This window comes from Pelecanus crispus, chromosome 5 (assembly GCF_030463565.1).
Source record: "Pelecanus crispus isolate bPelCri1 chromosome 5, bPelCri1.pri, whole genome shotgun sequence".
Taxonomy (NCBI): domain Eukaryota; kingdom Metazoa; phylum Chordata; class Aves; order Pelecaniformes; family Pelecanidae; genus Pelecanus; species Pelecanus crispus.
This window is the reverse complement of record NC_134647.1, coordinates 36,265,139-36,288,380: the sequence shown is the minus strand read 5'-3', so window position 1 is coordinate 36,288,380 and position 23,242 is coordinate 36,265,139. Positions and strand designations below refer to the sequence as shown.

Genomic DNA, 23,242 nt, shown 5'->3' with positions numbered 1-23,242 from the left:
GGATGAGTCCACGCTGGAGCAGGACACCCCAAAGCGTCTGTGGCCGTGGGTAAGCCCACATCAGAGCAGGTACATCTCGAAGTGTCTGTGCCACAGCAGGTATACCTCTGAAGGGATTGTGGCCTGAGAACTCCATACTCGAGAAGGTACACCTCAAAGTATCTGTGGCTGTGGATAAGTCCATGCTGCAGCAGCTACACCTTGAAGCATCAGTGGCTGTGCATGAGGTCATGCTGGAGCACCTCAAAGCATGCGGCCATGGACAAGCCCACAACAGAGCAGGTATGCCCCTGGAGGGACTGCAGCCATGGGTAAGGCCATGTTGGAGCAGGTTTACTTCCAAAGGGACTGCGGCTGTGGGTATGGCCATGTTAGAGCTATCTCTGGTCTATCTCTGAAGGCATTGCGGCCCATGGAGAAGGCCACGCTGGAACAGGTGGACCTCAAAGTGACTGTGGCTGTGGATAAGTCCGTGCCGCAGCAGGTGTACCCCTGGAGAGACTGTGGCGCATCGATAAGGCTCCACTTGGAGCAGGTACACACCAAAGGGACTGCAGTCTGTGGATAAGCCCAAGCTGGAGCAGGGGCAAAGGGATGAGTTCATTGCAATGTTAAACCCGATGGTCTGGTCCAAAGGGACCAGGGTGGAGATTGTAACGGAAATACCTTTAAACCCAGGATTTGAGTTGCACGTTAGGGGAATTACTACAGCAGGAACCCCTTGCTGCTAGCCAGGCTAGCAGCAAGGGGAGGAGTTCATTGCAATGTTAAACCCTATAACCTGGCCCAAAGGGACCAGGGGTGGAGATTGTAATGGAAATACCTTTAAATTGTTGTAGCTCATGACTTGAGTCGCATGTTATAGGAATTACTATAGCAGGAACCACCTGAACCAATGGAGGAGAAGCCTTACAAGAAGCAGTGCAACTGCAGCAGTGACCTGACCTGAGCTGGCTGTGGTGACCAGTAACTGCACACAACACACCACCTATCCTGTCCTGAGTGACCACCATAACAGGTGGAGCCCAAAGTCATGGACTAAATGAACTCAGTGGACATTTATGGACATTTTAGAGGCATTTCACAGGGGTGGTCCATAGACTAAAGTAATGATATCTGTGTATTGTATCAAAGGATGGGAAGGGTGGCGGGGGTGGTTAAGGAGGTTGTCTTGGGTAGTGTGAGACCTGAGCATGACGTAAATGCTGGTGGAGAATGTGCTGGTTTGAGCTCGGGTAGAGTTAATTTTCTTCATACTAGATGGTATAGGGCTATGTTTTGGATTTGTGCTGAAAAAACCATTGATAACACAGGGATGTTTTCATTACTGCTGAGCAGTGCTTACACAGCCAAGGCCTTTCCTGCTCCTCACCCCACTCCACCAGCGAGCAGGCTGGGGGTGCACAAGAAGTTGGGAGGGGACACAGCCGGTACAGCTGACCCCAGCTGACCAAAGGGATATCCCACACCATATGACATCACGCTCAGCATATAAAGCTGGGGGAAGAAGAAGGAAGAGGGGGACATCCGGAGTGATGGCGTTTGTCTTCCCAAGAAACCGTTACACGTGATGGAGCCCTGCTTTCCTGGAGGTTGCTGAACACCTGCCTGCCGATGGGAAGTAGTGAATGAATTCCTTGTTTCGCTTTGCTTGCGTGTGCAGCTTTTGCTTTACCTATTAAACTGTCTTTATCTCAACCCACGAGTTTTCTTACTTTTTACCCTTCCAATTCTCTCCCCCATCCCACCGGAAGGGAGTGAGTGAGCAGCTGTGTGGTGCTTAGTTGCTGGCTGGGGTTAAACCATGACACACAGTCACACAGTGAATTCTAAACGCAAACAAATCTTTGGCCAATACATGGACTATTTGCTCAATTCATTGCAATACCTGAAAAAAAAAACACCAACACAGTTGTGAAAGTTACACCTTGTAGTACTTCAAATCACTTCTGAAAGAGTCACAAATTAATTCCTCCTAAAAAACCATCAGGCTGAACATACTACAGTTCTTACTGAATCAAAACATTACTTCGGGAGAGACAAAGGCAAATTTCTTTGGACTTGCACAGAAATATGAATTTTATATACTGGAAATGTACATTTAAACAAATAAATTAGAAAACCATACAAAGCCCACACTTCAACCAAATTTAAAAAAAAAAAAAACAAAACAATAGGTTGGATAAGTTTTGCTCCTTACTCACTTGAATACCACAAACGAGACAATTTCAGCATCTCCTACCACCTCAACCCCCCAAAACTGCTACAGGTAAGTTTTGGTTCTTTATACACCTGTGCACCAAGCCACATTTCCCCCACTTAAAAATACAAGTTATGATGCTGAACGAAAAGGCTGAGTGCATTTAAAAAAAACAAGAAAGAAACTTTTCTTTTTTTAAACACACAGGACTGCTAGCAAATTTATGGCAACCATTTTAACTTTGAACACAAAAATCTTTTAGACTTTTTTTAAATGTAACTCCGGGAAAATACTATCAGTCCTTTCATGAAGTGAGAGCTGACCATAAGTTGTATACATAACCTTACTTTCATTAAATATGAGATAAGGTTTTCAGGATCAAATTTCTTTATTCATAACATCATAGTAGAAAGACACTCAAATGGATGAAAAATATGTCAGTACAAAGTTTAAATAAAAAAAAAAAAGAGAAAGGAGTAGAAAAGGAACATATAGCATAGGGCAGGAGCAAAGATAGGTAAAATAAACCATATACCACCAGTACCAGTGCAGAACACTGTTCCCCCACAGTAGAGTCACTGCTTTCAGCACTGGGTTTCTCTGCTTCCAGCAGTACAAGTTAATTTGTATTTTCCTTCCCACAGTTAAGCATTAGAACCCAGTAATGCAGCTACAAGTAATGTGATTTCAGTAGCAAAAGACCATTTGGTAGTTATGATATACAGGGTTTTTTCATCTGTAGATGCACTAATTATTCTAAGTAATGCTGCCCAAAGGTATTAGTAGTGCTATTCTAAACATGGAACATTACAGCGGATTGGACCGTGTCACTATAGTAGACCTGGTATTTACCCTACTAGTTTGGGGGTAGTCTTGAGTTCTATATGGTTTATTATATTCAAAGCTTATGACTGACTTAAAATGATAAAATTAAATGTGCATTACAACAGTATAATAAAAACATATCCATGAAGATGCACAAAGTATTTGCCTTTCTCCTTCATCAAGGAGAAAGTTCAACAGGCCAAGTTTCTAGATTTTAACTAGGCTTGACTAGATTTAGTGTAGACTGGGACTAAAGAGATAATAAGACTTTTCCCATTCACATAATTAATGTGGATTAAATCAAAGGGACCATCTTTTCCTAGAGACCTTGCTTTTTCCCCCCATGATAGAACTCTGGCTTTACTCAGTATCTGTGGCTCAGAACTCAGTCATGTCATACTGTCCCACACATGAAGAGCATTAGAGTGCATCTGCCTTCGCTTTCTAAAATATTCACCAGAATGAGAGAATGACACAGCTGCTAAGCCCAAAAACTGTAATTAGGCAGAACTTGTAAGTTCTGCTCTCAGCTCCAGAAAGTGCATACTGTTTAATTGTTAACACATTTGAGATTAGGAGACAAGTTTCTGGATGCATTATGCTTTCTCACACCCATACCCAGTTCCCTATAACCACAATCCGCCAATGCGCACGCACTACTCTCCCCACATGATCCTCACTTAACCTCCAAACTAGAATTAAGTCAGCAATTATGAAAAGGACATAGCTTGGCCTACAGTAGGATAATCACAACCAGCCCTCTGGAATGCACCTGTTACTGTGATTGTTATTTTAAATGGGACCGTTTAAAAATCAATTACAAGCATACCAGAGATTGTTTCAATAGCGTAAACAGCAGCCAAAAATACACAGCTGTGCAACAATTGTAACTACTATTCTAAAGCAGAAGCAAAGGGCCCAGACATGATAAATCATGCCCGATTCCAGACATGGAATCAGATCAGATTCAGATCACTTCTGACAGCTTTCCCTCCGACATGGGAACATTATGACCTCAGTAACTCAGCAAACTCACAGTTCGTCCGAATCAGTGGATAACTGGGCTTTTAACAAAGCATACCTATCTATTTCTTCTGCTCAGCCTTTTCTGCCCACTTGAACAAGGGAGTTTACACATTTTTTTCCCTCGGATTATTATACCCGCGCATTCCAGACCCAACCAGAGGCCCGTCCCTCGCAGTCGCCTGGCAGCCTGTGCAACCCCCTGCAGCACCGGTTCAGCAGCCAGCCCCTGGGGACCGCACCGGACCTGCGTGCCTGGGTGACTTGGAGCGAACAAGAGGTGCCGCCAGCCGGCCCATACCGCCGGAGCGGAGCGGAGCGGGGCGGTACCGCTCCTCCCGGGCTCCCTCCGTTCCTCCAGCGTGGGAATGCAGGAGAGCGGCCGGAGCCAGGGGAGGTTTCTGCGGGAGGGCTGGGCTCGGCAGACGCCGGGCTCTCCCCCCGGGGCAGTGGCAGCACCGCACCGGCCCGGCCCGGCCCGGCCCGGCCCGGCCCGGCCCGGCCGCCCAGGGGTCCCCGCCTCTGGCAGGAAGGCCCCGGCACGGCCCTTAACGGACGGCGGGTCGCCCCCAGGCGCCGCGCGGGCGCACGAGCAGCCCGCCCTCAAGCGCGTCACAGCCGAGGAGCCAACCAGCGCCGGCGCCAGGCAGCCCCAGCCGCCATGTCGGTGGCGGGCGGAACTTCACCGAGAGCCCGGGCACCGTGGAGTGGTGGCGGAGGGCGGGGCGGGGGTGAAAGGTCGGGGGTTCCGCTGAGGGAAGATGGTGGCGCCGGCGGCGCTCCGCGTGGTGCGATGCGGCGGCGGCACCCTCCACGGCACCAGGGCTGTCTTCTCCGCCGATTCCAAGTAAGCGGGGCCTGGGCCTGGGCCTGGGCCCGGGCCCGGGCCCGGGCCCTCCACCCTTGGGGGGCTCCTGAGCTCTGCAGCGGGGGCGGCTGTCGGCTGGCGTCACCGCGGCCTGCCGCTCCCCGGGGGGTGCTCGGGCCCCCCTCTCCCGCCGGCGGCAGGGTGACGGCTTTCCTTTCCCTCCAGGTACCTGCTATGTGCCTCCGGCGACTTCGTGAAGATGTACAGCGTGGCCACCGAGGAGACGCTGCGGTTGATGGGGGGCCACGCCGACCTGGTGACGGGCATCCAGCTCAACCCCCACAACTACATGCAGGTTTGGGGGGGAAGGAAGGTCTGGCTGGGGGTGGGGGGTGGTGCTGGGGGTGCCCCTTCCCCCTCGGCAGAGCTTATGTGCTTCTGCGGGGCCTGTCCCGGGTGTTTGGGGGTTGGCTGGGATTTGAGAACGACCTGGGAGCCGTTATAGCATCGTTGAGCCAATGTTTCTCCAATGCCTGCCTGGAAGGGTCAATGTTGTATCTGTTTTCTAAAAAAAAAAAAAAAAAAAAAAAAAGTGAAACACCATTACACGCATTGAATGGAATGACAGCAAAATGGAAATATCAGCAAAATTTCCTTTTTTTTTTTTTAATTATTATTAAAGGGGGAAAAGAAGCATGTGAAAAAATCAGCAACATTTACTGTGATTGGTGTTTGCCTCTCTGCATCTGCTGATACAGATGCAGATTTGACTAAATCCCTGCAGTTGCCCAGTGGCTCTTTGTCTACCAGCAGCCTGCCTTCCCTGTTCACTGCTGCTCCTGCTCTGGTTCTCGGTTTGCTTGGGTTTTTTTCTGGTGTCTGTATATAAACAAGAACTATTTGCCAAGGTGAACTGCATCTGCATATTATCTGTGCAAAGTCTGATGCAAGTGTTAGTAGATATTCACATAATGGATATCTGTGCATACTCTGCTAGGCTCAAGTGATTAACCACAAATACCTGTTGTTTCTTTTATGATTTGTGAAAATGTATATTTCAAACCAGAGTAACAGTGTTGTATTTCCATTGCACTTTGTTTGAAGGCAGCACAGGGCTGGTCTGTGTCCTGTATTTTTGATGATTCAGTCACTCAGAATCACAGTTCCTTTGATCAGTCCTTCAACTTTTAAGCTGTGATTTTATGTAAAAGCTGGCTTTGATACATTATTTTAACTTAGACTTTCTTTTTTTTCCCCTTCAGCTATATTCTTCCTCTCTTGATGGCAGCATTAAGCTGTGGGACTTCATGGATGGGATTCCCATTAAAGTATGTTGAATTATTCCTGTTGAGCACATGTCAAAATTATTCATGACCCACTGATAGCAGAATAAGGATTTCTGCAGCTGTTACTACAGATGGCCACAAATCAGTCTGAGATGTGTTGTTCTGCCATTAACACAGCCTGAAAGCCATCGATTTATGGCAGTCATAGAGTGTGGCAATTCATGTGAAATTCATGGTCATGCAGAATCATTGTGGGAGAAAGATGGGACATGTACTGACATTAAATTTGCTACTTAACTGCAGTTCAGAGTCTGGTGTAGCTCTCGGGGAGTGTGCTGCAGTTAGGAATTAATAGGACAGCTTGAAAATGTGGGCTGGTAACTGTCCTGTTGGTCCCATTTTCTGCTAAATAGAGGCACTTTCCTATAGGTGGGCCTTCTGCTTTATATTAGGGGTAAGGTACCTTCAGGTTTTTCAGTAAATCTGATGTCTCATATTTTGTTAATACTGTTTTAACATTTGTATTAGTCCTTGATAGAATAAAGGTCATTTTATTTGTCTTAGAATTGAGAATTTTAATACATCAAGATTTCTTTAAAGCACATGTGTTTTCCTTATTGTAAAAACTTAGCATTATTCATTGTTGAAAACTGTACGCACAAGTGTAATAATTGTTGACCTTCTCTTTTTTTTCTTCAGACTTTCGCTGTAGGATCTAAACTTCTGGCACTGTACGCAATTGCTAGTTCTGAGGACTCAGTGTTTGTTATAATTCCAAAGAGTGGTGAAAGAGGTACAGTATGATTAGCATCATCCTTGTCATTTGAGTCATTCTTTGTCTAAGCTACTGTCATGTCAGTGAATGGTATGCTACAAGAATGTGCTTTAATATATTAATTTTGAAAATATTTCTTAAATCCTGTGACAGATGTCTGCAGTCCTGCATTTTGTACCTTTTTTCTGTGTTCATTCTATGACATCTATTTTTTTAATATTTGTCTAGAAGAGTGCCTGTCGTCACTTTTGAAGCATGTACTGCATGTATCCGATGTTGTAGATGGAATAAATCTTGAAGCAGTGCTTACCGTGATATAGGGTATGCTGCAGTACTTGAGACTACCCTTCCACCTTAAGCAGTATTAACATAGACATCCTGTTAAACAGTGTGCCTAGGTACTTTTTCCTAGAATTTTGTCTGAAATAAATATAAATATAGCTTGATCTTACTATATTGCTACAAATGTCACTTCAGTGCAAGAGCAAATACTATGCAACTTTGCTTGGTTTCTGCTTACAGTTGCACTGATATCCAGTACCTAGCCCTCAATCTTCAATACTACTGTTTGAATCAAAATCTCTGAAATAATTCATTTTTGAAAGGTATTACAAACATTTTCAAACTTATAAAAAAATATTGGAAGGTACTAAGATGTTAGTTTTAAGGTAGAAGGAGTGTAAATCTCCTTTGCAAGGGGCGTACATAAACTTGTTCATAAAAGCCTTTTAATAACAGATTTTTCTTTGGTCAGATACATTCCAACTGGTCTCAGTTAAGCTGACAAAAGCAGCAGGCCAAGATTTGGAAGCCAAGGAACTGTCGGTGGTTTTGGATGGTGTGGATGCGTCACCAAAGCGTATTGCATTTGGAAGAGAAGTATGTTCACCTTTTGGGGTTTTTTCTTCTGTTGGGTGTTGGTTGGTTGGGTATTTTTTCCTCTCAAATGAACTATATGCTGTTTATGCTTTTATATAAGCAGAGCAGCTCTGAAACGTAAGTTAAATGAATCTGGGTAAGACCTATGCTTGCTTTTATTAAAAAAAAAAAAAAAAAAGAAAGCACTTGTAATAGGAAAGTATTTACTTAACATCAGCTTATATGTTATCTTCAATTTTAAGTACTTTGTAATGAAACATGATTTTTTTTTTTTTTCTTTCATGTCTAAGAACATAATCTGTATGTCCTAAGTTGTTGTTTTATTCTAACAGGGTGAATATGTGGCATCAGTGAAGGAGGTTAATCTCCAAGTTTATTTTTTTAAACGGAAACAGCTGAACAGGTAAGAATGAAAATGTCAGGGATTGGTTCAGTCCGACAAATCGTAAATGTTTGTTAACTGGTGATGTGTGCACACATTATTTTATACTTGTCAGCAACCATTTGGTTTTACGCTAGAGGAGATGTAGTCACGGCATAAGAAGCTTCCTGTAGAGGCAGACAGTGAGGTGCTGCAGGGGCATTGGTAGCTTAACTTTTTAGCTCAGGCATTTATTTTTTTTCAGGTAAATGCTTAGGCTGATGCTGGACTGAAACAAGTGACATAGTTTGGTCAGGGCCAAAACGGGGAGGGGGAGGAAAGGGGGGTGGAAGAAGAGAGAGAGAGAAAGAAGGAAAAATCTTTCAGCTTGATTGAAGGTAAAGAACTAATGAAATAAAGAGAAAAGTAAGTCTGTCACTATTTTTTGGAAAGTGCATGTAACTATAACAACTTGGAGATGTTTAATTTTGCTAGGCAGAATTATTTTTATGGGCATTAGCTGATCCTTTTGAAGCTTTGTTTAAAAAAACACCATACAAACAAAACACAATTCATATAATTAAAGTTACTTTCTTAACTCTTGAAGGTTTTCTGTAAGTGCAATGAAGACAAAAAGTGGAAACAATCACTTCACTTGCATAGCATGCCATCCTACGGAGGATTGTATTGCAACTGGCCACGCTGATGGAAAGATTCGCCTCTGGTGCGCACATTTTGATTCAACTGTGTACCCCATAACTGATGTGACCATAGGAATTAAGTGAAACCTGAGCAAAGCAGTCTAATTTGTCCTTAGCGTTGCCATTTTCAGAAGTCATAATAAGCAAAGAATGGCAAGCCCTGTGAACCTGCAGTACTGACATTGACATCAGGGTACAGCTTCAGTTTAATGTCAAATGAGAAAATATTCCTGTTAAGCTATGCTCCACGAATCTAAACTGTATTTGAAAAAGGTAATGCAGGAGCAGCTGAAATAACTCCTCATGGGCAAGTAGAGTCCTAGGGAGAGCACACTAGTGGAATTGCATGGTTAAGAACAATGTGCTTGCCAGGTTGCTCTGCAGCGCTGAGTTGCTCAGTATGTGTCTAAGATGCACGATGTGCGCCAGCTAGGCACTGAAAAAGAGCTAGCATGGTTCCTTCCCTCCTTTCGCATCACTTGAACATAAAAGAAATTATAGTCTAGAAGTTAGAGGAGGGGATGGTTATACTTCATTCAATTCAATATTTCCTTTTGTTTGCTCTGTTGTTGATGTGCTTAAAGAACTGTTCTATTCCTCCCCACATAGGAGGAATTTCTGCCACAAGAAAGAGTACACATTTTCCACATTGCACTGGCATCATGATGCTGTCATGGATCTAGCTTTTTCTGTGGAGGGTGAGTTAAAAAAAAAAAAACAACCAAACAAAAAAAAAACAAACCAAAAAAACCCCCAACACCTTTCAAAGTTGAAGAGTTGCAGTGGGGAGGGAAAACCCTGTAGAAGTGCAAGTTTGTCCACTTACTAAGAAATGAATTTCTAGAATTTTAAATATGTACGGGAAGGATCTGAAGTAAAAATGAAAGCATTTGTTATTTTTTGGTATATTTTGATTGGCATTCATAATGTCAAATATCTGCCTTCTGTGGTAGAATGTAAAATCTAACCCCTTATCTTACCTCTTTTCCCCCACCCCCACTCTCCCCCTTAGTTTTTCGTCAGTAATAGTGATGAGTTCTTGCCAGAGTCTTATTTGCATCCACATAAAACAAGCCAGTCTTGTCTGAGCACAAACCTAGTGGCAAAAATATGGTTAACTTTTATCTGAACTGTATGATCTGAACTATTCTCCTTAGGCTATTTCTTACTGCAAAGTACTTCTGATAGAAGGAGAACAATTCAGCTATATTCTAACACAATTACTCAGCTGATTCAGAAAGTAATGGGATCTACTACTCTCGAAACATTGTTTAAATTTTACTATAGGCACAAATTCTTGTTACTTAATCCAAGTTTCTCTATTGATTTAACATGGGATAATGAGAAATATATCTATGTGTATTGCCCAGGCTAGATATGAGGAATAATTGCTTTGTATGTGACAATTTTAAGAAAGGTTTTTGAGAAACCTATGTTTCTGTCATTGTAAACACATATCCTGGTAATTTTTTTTTTTTTTTCCTAACCAAAACCTATAACTGCATTTTTATTTATTACTGGAAAAGGAACCAGCTTGCTGAGTGGCGGAGTTGAATCTGTTCTAGTTCTGTGGCACAATGAATCAGACTGTCGGAAGGATTTCCTTCCTCGTTTGGGATCTGCTATTGAGTACATCTCCATGTCATCTGATGGCACACTCTGTTGCACCTTGCATACAGACAACAGTAAGCCAAAACATATTTTAAGTATTGCTTAGTGCAAAATGGAATGCAAATCTGTATGAGCTTTATTTTGTTAATTTCAGATGAATTGACTAGGTACTACATAAAAGTTTAATATTGATCTGAAAGAACAGATGCCTGAAGTGATCTTTTGCTCTTTCATAAGTTCTGTAAATTTACTTGATGACTGCTGTAACTTGGCTTTCCACCTTGATGTAGGGGTGTCATAAATTGAGAAAAGATACGTTTATAGGATTAAGTACAGTTGGTTAAGGTCCCTTCCTCACCACGAGATGTGGTTACATTGCAGAAGCCTTTTGCAAGACTTTATCTGCTTTTTTCCTTTCAGGAATTACAATAATCAACAGCAACCTAAGATTTTGCAAAAGTATTCAAGGGCTAATCAAAAGTAAGTGCAATAAAATTTATCTTCCACTTAGAAGGCAGTATGTGTCACTTCCTATCTTAGGTCATTTGTCATCTTATTTTTGTTTCCAGGTACAGATGTCAAGACTGGTTTAGTGGTTGATCCTAGAACCAAAGCTTTGGTCCTGAATGGAGAGCCTGGCCACTTGCAGTTCTATTGTCTTCAAAGTGACCAACAGCTGTTCAGTGTAAGTTGGATGGGCTTGTACTAAAACTTTTAACTTAACGAAGTAATTTATGCATCAGAATTTATTTGAAGACTTAATAGGGCAAACAGGAAAAAAGCCAGCAGCTATACCACGAGACTGGATTCTAAGCTGAGATGTTTTCAGCTTTGTCACAAACTTCTTCTATTTGTTAAGCACAGCTAAATGTTGACAGTTGAATAAATACTTCAAAACAGTGTGCTGTTCCTGTTAAATGTCAAAAATTTCTAGGTAAAATCCCTCTAAAATATCTTGGGGTTTGTTTTTGTTTTCTTTTCTTTTCTTTCCTACACTTAGCATTATTGTGGAATGTACATGCCCTAATTATTCCCCACATTTCTTTTTTTTGGTACAGCCCAGTTAGTTCTAATCAGTGCTTTCAGAACATCCTTTCTCCATGGTTTTATGAATGATACCTCTAAATCTGCATTTGAATTTTGAAATTTAATTTTGGTCTTGTTTTGCAGTTGGATATTGTGCAAAGACAATACATTCATCAAGCAGGTCTAAACCAAGCTGACTTGGTAAAAGTGGCATTTAGTGCACAAGGCAAGTGGTTAGCAACAGTAGAGGAGAGAGAAGAAGTAACTGACCCTGAGTTACAGTTGAAGCTGTGGTTCTATGATGAAGAAACACAAAGGTAATGATAATAGAGCTGGCCTTCTAGGTGTCAAAATCGAAAGTATCACACAAATATCTACACAGGCTTTGTCTTGCAAAGGCAGAGTTTTTTCAGATCAACTAATAAAATTGTAGAGAGGACCCTAGGGAGAGTTTACCATGCAAGCTACACTCATCTGAAACCGCACAGAGTTGAAGTACATACACATTGGAAATAATTGTTCTGAATCTAATTTACTTATATTAATCAGACAGGCTACTTTAACCATGGGACTTAAATTCACATATTTACTTGGTATTAAAAATCATGGACTTGGACTTGATGCAATGGTTCTATAGCTTGTTCAGTTTTCCCACCGCTGTCACCCCATCATTAATTGATTAGTCCTTCTAGGGTACAGAAGATTATGACTTCATTGTTGATTTTTGTTTTTCTTTAGCTAACACATGTGTCTGGCTCGTACACTTTCCCTGATTTTCTTGTTTACAAAAAGAAAATGATATTTTGACTGTAAATTTTTACTTTCTTAAAGAAGAAACAAAGCGAAATAAAGCTGATCTGTGTAGTAGCTATGTGACAGGTTGCCTAAATACTGGGAAGAGTTCAGGCTGAGTATTAGCGAGTGATGCTTGCTTAGTGATAATCCTTTCTCAGTGCTGGGCTACAATCTTGCTGTATGGAAGTGATTAGGGAAATCCAATCTGTAAATGCAATACCATTTAGCTATGTAATTAGACAGAAGTTTCTTTGATTCCTCTTCTCCTTGCCCCTTCCAGAATCATCTTAGGCTGAAATCTTCCACAAGTTCAAAATGAAATTAAATGGCAAGCTTCTGTTTTCTTTTCCTATAGCTTTAAGCTGAATACTAGAATAAATACGCCCCATGATGACCACATAACAGACATGTGCTTTCGTGACATGGATGAATTGGAAGATGACTCTCTGATACTGGTAACAACTGGCAGAGATTGTGTGTTTAAAGTCTGGGTGATGGTAGAAGACACCGATCCAGAAGGTAAGTATGGTCAAAATGCAACTTACTCTTACTTGCTACCTTGTAACATGCTATAGAAATTATGACCCTAACTTCATCCCTTCAGAACTAGGCCTCAAGTCCCATGCATTTATCTGTTTATGCTGTTGCATGGGGTATTGTGTTCTCCTGAGCATCCTCTGTGGTGGAGTTTTCTCACAGTTTTGCAGTATTATGGATTGATATGGAGGTTCCTGAAATAGCAGAGACCTTGCCGAGCCTGCTGCAGAAGGGAATGGCAGCCTGTGTTGATTTGTTTAAAGGATTGTTTGTGGCAATGATTTTTCCATGCTGGGAAAACGGATTTTTGTCATTCCTCTGGGTACGCTTTTTATTTGAGAGTTCTGCTTAGGGGAGCAGGAGGCAGAAATGTGTTACTCTGTTTTAATTGACTTAGTGTAAAATAATAGCACTTTGCCATTCTGCAGCTCCACCATTTCAGTGTTCATTTTTTGAACATTCTTCCTTCCCATTAGATATTTGAACATCATAGAATGGATATTTAGGATGCATTTCCAAGATACTTAAGTAACCAAATTTCACCTGTCAGAATGCATGCTGATGTTCGCTTGTTTCAAACGGAACGTCTGAGGGATGTTTATTACCCTGTATGCCTTTGGATGTGAAATACAAAAGATTTCCTGCTTCTTAATTTCCTTTTACTTAAGTGTGCCTGGCACCGTAATAACATTTAAGTGAGCTGGGACTTTCCTGCCATTTGGGTGTCCTATCTTTGCACATTCCCAAATAGACGCGGTAATGGTCTTGCTGAACTGCTTGCAGTTTAGTAACATGTTTGCGTTTTCATGGGCAGGTGAGCACATGTTCAAAAGCACTTCTCAACTACTGAGGTTTCCGTTTGGCAAACTTACTTTGACGTTCTCTTTCCAAGCTGTTTGCTCCTCAACAGTGGCTGCTTATGAGAGGAAAACCAAGAGTTTGTATGTACTAGGATTTATGCATATATTTAGTTAATAGCAACTCCCTCAATAGTATCTGAAAGAGGTTTTTTTTCCTTTTTCTTTTTTTTTGATTGTAAATGTTTCTAAGCCTAGATTATATCTTAACTTAATGAGCAGATACCTTGATCTTCTACAGTGTGGGCTGGGGATGAAACCTAATGGGGCCTGTTTCCTTCAACAAGATAGTTTTGTATCTGCTGACTGGCCTCATCAGGTTTTTCTTGTGTGTGTGTTTGGTTTTTAACTGACTATACAGAGTTCTGTTTCATGGCATGTGTAAAAGTACAAATCAGTGCTGACTTCTGTGGTGTATTTGCCCAGGGGCGGCAGGCTAGGAATACTCAGGCAGAAAGACTCAACATGCTGCAGGCTTCTGTGCAGCAAATATTAATAAACTAATTAGTTCATATGTAGAATACACTCTGGCATGTTTTTATTTGCAGCAGATCTCTCACTGTGCCTCTAGATGGTGCCATATAGTTTAAAGTAGTGCTTTTTTTACAGGCAGTTCTTTTAATCATCAACTTGTGTCCATTATATAAGGGTTATCTTAGCATAGGGTGTACTTATTTTCCTTTCTTCCCTCATCTTACTCATATGTTTCAAAAGCATGCTGTATGAATTTGTTTATACTGGGAAATGTATGTTATGTGGTAAGTACATGACTTTGCTTCTATTTATTTTAAGGCAATTATCAACAATGGGAAAGGTATCCCAACTGAATGCACTGGCAGGTTAACCAAGACAAGGAAGCATGCTGATGGGTCACTTTGTGATCCTCAAACTTTATGTAAATGAACCATGAGCTTTGTCGGACTCGGATGCAACCTGTGTTCATATTTTTAGTAATGCTCACGTTCTTGCTACAGTTTTAAAAGAACAGTATGTTTCGGAACACTAAATGTTGAATCTACTTCAGTATCTTTTTTTCTTTTATCTAACTGCCTATTTGAGAGCACAGTTAATGTAGTTGGCAAAGTAAACATGAATGTTGTACCATGTCGGTCTCAGGATTCACTGTTCAGATGCAAAACTGAGGACAAATGGAAAACCTACTACATGTCTGCTGTACTAGAACAGGACAGATTTTCTGTACCCCTTAAAAATGTAGCCTTTCTGAAACAAAACTCTCTTGCTCTTGAGCCTGTTTTGCAGCCCTAATACTTGAATTTTTCTTTCTTCATGTATAGACTTGAATTAACTAGCTTGTTTATTCAATGCAGCACAGCAAAGTGTGAGCTGGAGCTGTGACTTTGTAGGCAGCTACCACAACTACCAAGCTACTAACTGCTGTTTCTCAGAAGATGGCTCTTTGCTTGCTGTTAGTTTTGAAGAAACTGTCACTGTATGGGATTCAGTTACTTGGGATCTTAAGTGTACGTTTTGCCATCCACCTGGAAAAATAAGGTATGTTTTTCATCTGGCTTTTTATGTCTTGTACTCTTGGAAGAGAAAGAATCAATTCATAGTAGTGCAAGACCTTGTATATATTCATATAAACATTGAATACAGTCTTAAGTTCACATATAGAAAAGGCTCTAAAATGGCTTTTAGGTGGCTGGTAACTTACTGTTAAAAATAAGATCAAGATTTGCAGTTTCGTCTTCTTCCTTGTTTATGAATCCTGTACTTTCCATACTGAAATATGTATCACTGGGCACACAGTGGTGTGCTAACAGCCCTTCTCTTTTTCCCCATTAATCGAAGTACTGAAAAAGTATAACTGCAAGAAGTTTGTGCTTTACGCATGTATGCATGCATACAAATAGAAATTATATCAATAAACTGTAAAGCCATGTTGACCTTATTATCTGCATTATAAAATACATATCTTGATCCCTTGCTAACCTCTGTTGGAAAATCCATATTTGCCTGGCAGACTATCCCAGCATGCTTCATTGTGTGCTGTCATGATAGAAGACATCCTGAAGATGGTCTAGATACCATTCTGTTGTGTAAGGATAATGAGGAATGGCATAGGTTGATAGTAGAGATAAAAGATAGAGACTCAAAGAGTAGGACAGCCTTAATATTGAGCTTCCTGGACTGTGCAAATATACACCAGTTTCTGATCCGGTAAAGTATCGTTTTTCTCATGATAATCTTGGACAATAGGTTAATAGATGACCTCACTGATTCATCTACTTAATCTCTGTGCCAGATCTCTGTATCTAAACAAATTCTGAAACAGGAAGATGCTACAAACCTACTGTAGCATTTTCTTTCAGTGCTAAGGTTTTTCTAACTGCTGCTCAAACTCCCTTCTCAAGTCATTACTGCAGTAACGGTAGATGTACTTCATATACCCGCTTCCAGGAAACACCTAAAATGGAAAGCAAAACATTGCATGGTCATAATGTTATAAAGACTCTGAGATAAAGAATCATAGACGCAGAGATTTCTCGCTTCCATGGTTTTGTGTGTATGTTTGTAAGCTTTTCTCTTGTGTGATCAAGTCCATTTTATTTATACTGGTTCTCTAAGCTTAGAAATTGAGAAATATGATTCTAAAACTGGTCTGCAGGAGAATCGTGGGAGGCATGTCAGCCACATCTTCACTGTATCTGTGGAGGAGACTTCTCTTGACGGTTTGGCCCAGTGGCAAGCTTTTCCCAGGCAGCTGCTCCTTTTGTAGCTCTTACTGTATGCTATATTAAAAGGAAATAAATTGCTCTAGGACTGTATTAATTGCATAACTTCAAAGGTCTATGTTTTAATATAAAAATTCCATCCCTTATTAGCTTTTTTGAAAACATCCTATAGCATTAGAAATCAAAAGGCTGTTCTATTATTCTCAAACAAGAGAATGAGAAATTAAAGTGAAAACAAATCACACACTTCATTAAAGTGAAAACAAATCACACACTTCCTTCAGTTGGAGCAGCCTATAAGAACAATTTATTTTTTTTTTTTAATACTCTGCTCTTTCTAGTGCTTAGAGCAATAGTAGGAATACTTTAAATATAGAATTTATTTTCCGGTCCCAATGTGAACGCTTACTAGTACTCTGCAGGTTTGTAACTTAAATAAGAGTTTAAAATCACTCCTTGAAACCAGAATGTTGTAGGAACATGTAATCATTATAGATTTATGCATATTTTTAAATCTCCCAGACCTATCTGGTTGGTGTATGTAAAGTTTCATGCTACTAGAGGTGAAAGCAAAAAGCAAACTTGTCATGATTTAAATATCAGAATTAAACCTTAGCTGAATGTTTTTGTGACTTGTGAATCATTACTACATAGAGAAACAAAGATGAAATCTGAAGGTCATTAACTTGTTTTTACTTTTTACTTCTGTAGGAACATCTGCTTTGGGAGACTAACATGTTCCAAGTACCTTATTGGCACCACTGATTATGGCTTTCTGTGTTGCTGGAACCTGCTCAGTTGTGCATGTAAGATCAGCTTAAATGTATGCTAGAGTGGTAGCATTTAACACTTGAATTTACTATGAAACATTAAAATAATTCTAGTTTGATTCTAGATTGATCCACTACAAAACGTCCTGTGGAAACGTAATGATTTTCATATTTAAGTCAAGATAGTATCCTGTCCAGCATGCGTGTGCTTTATTTGCATAGTAAATTCTAAGTTAGACGATTGATAACAGAGTAACAGCTAGTATTTCCTGCATTTGCAGAAGTTGATAATATTTGTGTATTTTTATTCATCTGGGAATAAGTGAAGTTGCATGCCTTATCCAGAGGTTAAGGCCCTGTGTGACTTTCCCATTTGACCTTTTGTTTGGCAAAGCAGTGGGACAGAACTGAATGCTGCCTTTTCATGTCTGGCTGTTGCTATGTTTGCTTTTCAGTGGAATGGAGTGCCCACCTCAACGTCTTAGTTCTGCAACCTGATCCCCTTTCAGAACATATTGCTGCTGTCTCATGGCTCTCAAAAGAGTCCAGCTGTAAGTACAAAGGCTTCTTTGACAAGTAATAGTCAGTGGAATTTAAAACTGCGAAAGCATAATTTACAGAAAAGTTTTTCTTAGAATTCGGCCCCATGAAAGCCATAAGACAGACCTGAGTCTGCGTTAGCACCCGTGGAAAGCTGAGCAATGTCTGACAGCAGCAGTCCAGAAAAGCATGCTGGTTACCCATCTTTTCTTCCAACAGTTAGTTTGTGGTACAGGATATAGCACAGGATTAACCATGTTCTCTGGGTGAGGGTCTTGAGTCTTCTTGACCCTCTTCTGTAAATGCAAAACTGTGGTTCGAACTGTACAGCTGTGTTTTAGAGCTTTGACCATAAATTATGATTGCTCTTCCTAGAGCTACTCTTGTACAGAAAAGTTAATTTCCAAGTGTGTTCTCTGGATGGGAATACTGTGAAGGTACCTTCTATTATGCAGTAAGGTTATCCAACTATAATTTCTGCAAACTACTGCTTAAAGGCAATCCTGTCCAGCCCTTACTGGCTATGATACACAGGGCTGCTTTCACAGCTATCCAGGAAGGTAAGACTTTCATGATTTAAAGAAAAGACATTCTTGGTTTTGCAGTGTTTGTGTTCAAACCAAATGAGCCACGGCCAATCTATATCCAGAGAAACCTTTGTAAAGAAAAGATCCAGCTTGCTGCCTTTGTTCCAAGAGACGAACCTGAAATGATTGGGTCAGAAAAATACCTTTGGCTAAGAAGATCACAACTATTTTTTCTTACGGATACGCAAGTAAGAAATAGTGATTGGCAGGTGGTTCCTGAGGAAAAAGTATTTTCCTGAATGTGGATTGATATAAATTCAGAGTTCTGCTGTTGAGTGTAAGAGTTTCTTTTTGTGGTTTCAAGGCAGTGTAAGCCATGCTTTGTTCTTTATTAAAACCTTTCAACTGCCAGAACAGCTTAAGTTCAAAATTGATTATTTTATGGTTTTCTACTGCTCATAGTTTCTGCTGCCTCATTCATACAAGAAACTAAATAATTTGGGAACATTGCCTATGCTGCTTAACTTAACCACCTAGAAGCTGTATTATTACTGATTATCCAAAATTTCATGTGATATTCAGTTCTCCCTGTAATATGTGGGTGGGTGGCTTTTTTGTTTCTTTTCCCAAAAAGTCAATTTAGAGCCTGTAGGTCCATTCCCGCTTCCTTTCAGTCTCTTTATAAAATAAGGAGGAAGAGATGTGTTTGCCTCTTTCACTTGACTGACAAAAGCTTTTGGGCCAGTTGGAAGCTTCTGTACACAAGGTATGGAAATATGGAAAGCAAGTTTCACATACTATAACTTTGCTCCATCATTCTGTATTTTAGGAGCTAATGACGCTTAGCACAAAGTCTCTAGAAGAAAGGCTTACACCGTCGAGCAAACAGGTACCTCTTATAGAAGTTCTGGCAGAGATGTACAGAGCAGTTCAAAATTCTGTTGGTGTTCAGTTTGTCAGATTCAAATTCCCTTCTGTCATGAAAATGCACACCAGATCCTTAGACGGAGTCATAGGCACTTAGCTGAAGGGGCAGTAATCTGTATATGGTTTGTTTGGTTTTGGTGGGGTTTTTTGGACAGAATTGCTGTTTGTAAAAACCTTTAAAAAAAAAAAAAAAAAGAAGTACTAGTAAGCTAATCCCTCCTTTTCTCATTTCCCCTAAATAAAAAAAATGATACTTTTCTAAAAGGATTCAGGTTGCACAAATGAAGCAAAACGATTTGATGTTTGAATAAGCTTTTTTCCTTATCTTGGGTTCTTTAACGCTTGGAACCTTGAGTGTGGCCTGAACTGCGCTTTCTGGTGAGGATGAACAGTGGTCAGTCAATTGTGGCTTACCAGTGAGAACAGATTTCAAAATTGCATTCCAGTATGTGCTTCTGTGGAGAAGTAGTCTGGGAAATTTGATCTCTTAAATTCATGTTGAGGAAGCGTTTCAGAATAAAACAGTAGCACTTGATTGATTTGGTTGGTTAGATAAAATAGATCAAAGTAGAAGTTAATATCTTTCTAATACAAAATCCAATGGGAATGTGGTTATAAGCAATCAGTTTCTTTGGTGGGTGGGGTAGTAATTCGGTACTCAGATTAAGGTATATTGATCTAGGGAAATGCCAGAAGGGAAGTTGCTATGTTTTGCTTCCAGTTACATAATTCAGTCACTTGGCAGATGATGCTGGGGTATCAATGATCTTTTAGTCATAAGTGGAATCTGAAAGCCATACTTAGTTTTTCTGGCACATGCACCAACTTCCGTATTTGGAAGTTAATTGGTACATCAACCAACTAAAATCTGGTGTCCTTGAATCCTGATCCAGGTCCTGGAGAGTTTTATTACCTCTGTGTAGGACTCTCTCAGGATGCCTGATAGAGAATGAGTACAAAGAGCCATATGGCTCAGTTGAGTTAAATTTGAGTGTAGAATTTTGTCACATAGGTTGATTCTGAATTTTGGTAACTCAAAATGAGATAGAACTTAGATTTGTGACACTAAAATTGTACTTAAAACTTTCACCTTTTTCAAGCTGGCAGTAGAAGAAAGTCTTCCTGTGACCCCATTTAGCTTGCTCTTGGGAAAACACAGACGTCAGCAATCACAAGAGGATACAGACCTTGGAAAATTATTTGTTCGTAAAAAGCATGAGCAAGACTCGCCTGCTGTAAGAGAGGTAGGAGTAATTACAGTAAGTGTACGAACAAAATCATGACAAAAAAAGCTTTCATAAAGCTTCTGTTTTATCTTTTCAGCTTTTGCACACTCCAGCACATGTTTTGCCATCTGCTTCCTTCCTCTGTCCTATATTTATTAATTCATTGCTCATCTCCAAAGAGAACAAAAGGTAAGAAAAATTGAAGAACTCTCCTTAGTTATTGAAGTTATTTTAAATTATGTACATCTTCGTTTAAAGTGTAAAAGCAGTCTTCCAACACTCTTCATTCTTCTATTGACATAAGTTAGTCGAATACTTTATTGTGGCAAGATTTTTTAAAATAACTCAGTTTTTGGGAGCTGTACGGACTGGCTGTTTAGTCTATTGGCTCTTTTGTTGCTGTTATTTTTGCTGCTGTTTGGCATAGTGTGCTCATATGCAAAATGTTGCTTTTGGTACTCAAATGTTCTTTATTAATTTAACTTCATTCCAGTGATTTAATGTTTTTAGTGCTATTTTTGGATAATTGTCAGATTCTCAACTTTATTTGATACTGTGACGACTTCCTGCATAATTCCTGGTTTAGGTTTCTAGAAACACCAAGAAGTTAGTCCTTAGGTTTAATCTTAACAGTTTGTTTAGAACTCAAATTTCATTCCTCATTAAGCTATAAAATATGAATGTATACTGTGAACACAGTTAGCTAAGCTTGTCTTACAATGCATTTAATGGAGTAGTTTGACAGGTACTTAAAATGATTGTAGCTTGCTCCTCTGATACCAAGGTTTGCTTCTAGAAAATGAATGCAAGCACAGGGGTTATGACTGTAGTCTTGTATTGGGATTAATATCTTGTCACTTACACTGAAGCCAATTAAATGCTTGCATTTTTTGTGCAATCTATTCTTTAAAGTGTTATATGAAACTCTGCCAAGTCAGAGATGAAAATGTGTCATTGGTATCAGCTGCCATTCTGAATTTGCAAAGACCAGCGAGAGGATGGTTTACACTGCCAGGGTTTACCCAGAAAAAAAAACCAAACAGTTTGAGTAGTTTTTACATGTGCATTGTATTCTGCTGTAACAGCAGTTTTGCTATGTTGTGTTGGCCAGTATTGCTAGCTTTCTTACTGGATGACACAAGTAAAAGTCTTTTTGCCACATCAGCAAAACACTGGCAAAAATCTAATACAAGAAATATAGAGAAACTTGGGTGTAGTTTCAGTACTGAAGAATTTGGGAGTTCAGAGGCCTGTGTAAATATTTGCACATGTAGAGCTTGTACTTTGACACTGGTAATTAGTATGACTGCGCATTTAAAGTTACATATAAGGGCTGTAGGATTGGGCTCTTGAAGATTGACAAGAATATATCGATGTATAGATTAATTTTTTTATTTTCCTTGGCAGTATAATGTTAATGTATTACACATTTCACCACTTACATTTTGTGCGTCATAAATAGTTTGTATTCAAACAGATGATTTTTAGGAGACCAGTACTGTTCTGCCATGCAGGTCATTCCTAATGAGACCCAAAATATTTATACAACAGACATTTGAATTAATACTATTAATTACCACATTGTAAATGGTAACTGTTCTATATAATTCTTTGGAAGTATGCTTTCTACTTCAGCACAAGTTTAACTCTTGAAGTCAGAAGGGAGCAGCCACTTTAAGCACCTCCCCATGTTTAAAAACCAACCAACCTTTTTTTTCTTTTCTAGTAACACTCTAGGTATTGTAGCAATTTTTAAGACTAGGTGACCTTTTTCAGATTTGAAAGAGAAGAATGGCCACCTTGAATATTGTCTCATCTACCAGTTTATCCAATATTTCTAATCCTGTAGGAGTGTGAGATTATAACTTTTTACATAATGCTGATCTGCCTGTTCTGACATTATGTATTACATTTGGAGAAAGAAAAATATTTTGTTTAAGTTTACTTGAAACAGAGGACAGCTATTTGAAAAATGGCTAGTAATTGAGATGGCAGGAGAGGTACAGTAGTTTGTAAGTAGCCTGAGATTAAAAAAAATAAATAAAATCTAATGTTTACTTAGTTATTTGCATGATAACTTACCTCTCTCTTATAGTACGTGATGCTATAGTATGTGAAAATACCATTAATTTCATTAATTGGGTTGTTTTCAATCACCTTCTTCCAGTGCTGAAGAAGTTGCTGATGAAGCAGAAATGGAAAGTGAAAAAACGGACGATGATTCAGATGAGGATGGAGATGTTAGTGAAATGGAACAAGAAGATACAAGTCCTACAGAATTACTACAAGAGATGACATGTAAACTGTCTAAATCCCAGGAAAAAGAGTTACGAAAAATAAGAAAAATGGACTACAGTTGGATATCAGCTTTCTAAACAGACATCTTGTGGTTTTTATACAGCAAGCTGAAGCTTTGTGGATTAAACATTCTTCAGAAAAATCTCTCAAGTCCTTTGGCCGTGAATTTTAGCAGCCTCTGTTTCTACAAGAAAGGAGAACTGGGGGGAGGGAATAAAGTTTTGAAAAGCTTGTTCTCTTCCTAGTTTATTACTGATTCTTTGTGACCTTAGAAAATGTTTAACCTGTGGCTTTTTTCCCCTTGCAAATGTATTTAAAAGGCTAATAATGAACTCAATTTTGCTATCTGACTTGTGATCAGTTAGCAAAGGGACAGCTAAGCTGCTAAAAATCTCCCCCACTGAGGCTGGGCTACTGATGCCAAAGCAACGGCAGCAAACAGCTGCTGTTAATAAGACTGCTTCATTCAAGATCTGGTAGGGAAAATCAGGATAGTTCTTAGTAGTGCTGTATATGGATAAGTAACAAGTCCTTCCTCAGAAGTTCCTCTCTAGCTGTTGAGACAGGTGACATG

At 39.9% G+C, this 23,242-nt stretch overlaps 1 protein-coding gene across 2 annotated transcripts; it reads left to right on the top strand.

Annotated features, from left to right (window-relative positions):
* The first annotated feature begins 4,809 nt into the window (after positions 1–4,809).
* On the top strand, positions 4,810–22,959 carry WDR75 (WD repeat domain 75). 2 transcript variants are annotated; one of them, XM_075710155.1, is made up of 21 exons: positions 4,810–4,895; positions 5,082–5,211; positions 6,119–6,184; positions 6,842–6,935; positions 7,672–7,796; positions 8,129–8,199; positions 8,765–8,881; positions 9,468–9,556; positions 10,385–10,543; positions 10,890–10,949; positions 11,039–11,154; positions 11,640–11,812; positions 12,646–12,809; positions 15,013–15,196; positions 17,092–17,186; positions 17,606–17,701; positions 18,296–18,465; positions 19,047–19,106; positions 20,245–20,388; positions 20,468–20,559; positions 22,538–22,959. In XM_075710155.1, exons 1-21 carry the CDS (start codon positions 4,810–4,812, stop codon positions 22,743–22,745), a joined length of 2,499 nt encoding a protein of 832 aa, XP_075566270.1. In that variant the 3' UTR covers positions 22,746–22,959. The 2 variants fall into 2 exon arrangements, with proteins under 2 accessions (XP_075566270.1, XP_075566271.1); XM_075710156.1 differs by lacking the exons at positions 4,810–4,895; positions 10,890–10,949 and having other exon boundaries at positions 5,092–5,211.
* Positions 22,960–23,242: the final 283 nt, after the last annotated feature.